The following is a 2903-nucleotide window of genomic DNA, read 5'->3' as shown; positions in this document are numbered from 1 at the left end:
GGGGATCCCGGGGTGCAGGAGCTGCCCGGGGATCGGGGGGATTTGGGGATCCCGGGGTGCAGGAGCTGCCCGGGGATCGGGGGGGATTTGGGGATCCCGGGGTGCAGGAGCTGCCCGGGGATCGGGGGGATTTGGGGGGCACAGGTGGAGCTGCCCAGGGATTTGGGGAGGTTTATGGGATGCAGCTGCTTCCCAAGGGATTGGAGGGGTTTTTTTGGGAGCACAGGGATGAGGAGCCGGGCCGGGGGGCGCAGCTCAGCCCCCCAGCTCCGGGCACTCCCGGTTTTTCCAGGCAGGCGGCTCAGGAAACTTCTCCCGGCTCCAATTGCTGCGCTCCACCTTTTATTCTAATCGATTCCGCATCGCCATAGGAACCCGCTCCGGCGGCGGCGAGCGGCGGCCGCTTCCCCGGGAGCTCCGGGATGGCCGGGGATGGAGCCGGGATCCCAGGGCAGCCAGGTACCGCATCCCGGGGCAGCAGAGCCGGGGCTGCCCTGCCAGCGACCCCCGGCCCGCTCGGCTGGGTGGGCTCGGGGCTGGAGCCGGGAAATGTTCCGGAGCTGTGTCCAGGATGGCTGGAGAGGGCAGGAGGGGTTGGGGTGGGATCTGCCTTTCCTGGGGCTCCGATGGGCTCGGGAGAGCGTCCCCGGGAGCATCGGGGGCCTCAGAGCCTGGGATTTGGGGAAATCCATCCGGGCTGGGCTGGGCTGGGCTGGGCTGGGCTGAGCCTTCCCCCCTGGGCTGCTCCCGTCCCTCCCGAACGGGACAGCCCGGACAGCCGGGGCCGATCCGCTTGGATCTCCCTGGATCCATCTGCCCCGAACCGCTGGATCCAGGCAGGATTCCAGCTTGGGAGAGGCCACCCACGGCATCCTCATGGCTCGGGAGGTGCTGGAGCCGCCAGCCCCGAGCTGGAGCGGGGTTTGGAACGCGAGGGGACATCCAGGGAATCCCGGCGAGGCTCGGGGCAGGATCGCTCCTGGATCCTGGATCCTGGATCCCTTTGTCCGTCCCACAGGGCTGTGGGGGGAGCTCAGCATCCCCCGGGCATGGACAGCGGGGGAAGAAGGGTCTGTCCGTGGCAGGGATAGCAGGGAAGGGGATCCCAGAGGATCCCAGCGGATCCCAGCGGATCCCAGCGGATCCCAGAGGATCCCAGAGGATCCCAGCGGATCCCAGCGGATCCCAGCGGACCCCAGAGGATCCCAGCGGATCGCATTCCTGACATGGGGAACACCTTGGTTCCCTCCTGGCTGTGCTGGGGCAGGACAGAGGAGGAGCCCTCGGGGCAGGGGGCACAGGCAGGAGCAGATTTCCAGGGATAACAGCAAAGGGAGAGAGGGAAATGGGGATTGTCCCAGCCCTGGTTTTGTTCCCATGGAGCAGCTCCGTGCCCTCCTGGAGCCCCCCACCCTGCTCTGATCGGGGCACAGCCCCCCTGCTCCGGGCTCTGATCCCGCTGGAAGTTCAGGATTCCCTGGCAGAGCCCCTGGATGTTTCCAGAGGCTGCCAGGGCCCGTCCCAGCAGCAGCATTTACTGAAAAAGGCAAAGCAGAGATTCCAGCGGCTCCGGGGGGAGCGCCGGGGGGTCCAGAGGGGCTCGGAGCTGCCTCAGCCCCGCTGGACACGGCTCGGACACCGGGACCCGCTGTGGAGGTGAAGGGAAGGAGGGAGGGACCCCCCGGGACCCCCCCAGGGAGGGACCCCCAGCCTTTCCCCACCTTTGAGGAGTTTGGGCACCAAAAATCATGGGAAAAACGCTCCAGGGAGATTTTCCAATGCTTCACTTATGGGCGAGATGAGGGTGGGGTAATGGTCTCAAGGGAAAAGAGGGGAGATTTGGGGTGGAAATGAGGGAGATATTTTTTAGGATGAGGGAGGGGCTGGGATGGAATTCCCAGAGCAGCTGTGGCTGCCCCTGGATCCCGGGATGTGCCCGAGGCCGGGCTGGGACAGGGGGAGGTGTCGGGGTTGGCTCTGGATGAGATTTTAGGTCCTTCCACCCCACAGCTGGATCCTGCTCTGGATCCCAGCGGATCCTGCCTGGCTCCAAGCTGACTCCTTCCTTTGTTCTAAATAAGCATCTCATTAGATATTTGCCGTGCCCAAATTAACATTTAATTCGTGCCTCATTCCCAGAAAAACCTGGGCACAGCCTCCTGGAATTGTTGACAGTGATCCTGTTCCTTTGTGAGCTCTGTCCCTATTAAGCAATTTCCTCGCCTGTGTCTTTTGAGTTACTAAGGGAACAGGAATAAAATCTTAATAAAACTCCATCAACTGTTCCTGAAATAACAGCAGCCTCCTTCGAGGGGCCTGAGCGCAGGGATGGGGCTCTGCACCAAATTCCCAGGAAATCCAGAGCAGTCATGGAATGGGTTGGGCTGGAAAGGCCTCAAAGCTCGTCCAATTCCATCCAATTCCATCCAATTCCATCCAATTCCATCCAATTCCATCCAATTCCATCCAATTCCATCCAATTCCATCCAATTCCTCCACCCCAGGCTGCTCCAGCCCGGCCTTGGACACCTCTGGGAACCTGTTCTGGTTCTTCCCACAGCGATGAAAAGGCAACAAATCCCAAAAGGGAATAAATCCTTTATTGTGAATACTCCAGGATAAACAATATTTAATATAATGTATAAACTATATCAATATCTAATTTATATTAATAATATAGATACACCAGGGTTCCAAATGAGCAGGAATTTTTCTCTTTTGTCCTGACTGTGCCTGTTCCTCCCCGGACCTGGGCCCTGAGCCAGCTGGGCATCTCCAGCTCTGGGATTTATTGATGTCCTGAGCGCCAGAAAGGGGAATTTTTAACCCAGTATGTCCATGAGGAGAGGCTGAGGATGGATATTGGAAGAATTCCTCCATGGAAAGGGCTGGCCCAGCTGCCA

General features: G+C 60.2%; 1 protein-coding gene across 2 annotated transcripts in view; it reads left to right on the top strand.

The window, feature by feature from the left end:
- Positions 1-357: 357 nt before the first annotated feature.
- The window catches only part of CTXN1 (cortexin 1), a 9056-nt gene continuing 6510 nt past the window's right edge, over positions 358-2903 (top strand). Inside the window, exon 1 of one of the 2 annotated variants that reach the window (XM_015651716.2) lies at positions 358-459. Coding sequence is in view for 1 of the 2 variants with exons in the window: in XM_015651715.2 (XP_015507201.1) it covers positions 1346-1656 (311 nt within the window). In the remaining variant the exon portion in view is untranslated. Of the gene's footprint in view, positions 460-1159; positions 1657-2903 lie in introns of those variants that run through there. The other variant, XM_015651715.2, reaches the window with a different exon arrangement.

The sequence above is a fragment of the Parus major genome, chromosome 28 (genome assembly GCF_001522545.3).
Source record: "Parus major isolate Abel chromosome 28, Parus_major1.1, whole genome shotgun sequence".
NCBI lineage: Eukaryota > Metazoa > Chordata > Aves > Passeriformes > Paridae > Parus > Parus major.
The sequence above is the reverse complement of the archived record's forward strand: the minus strand, read 5'-3'. Positions and strand labels throughout refer to the sequence as shown.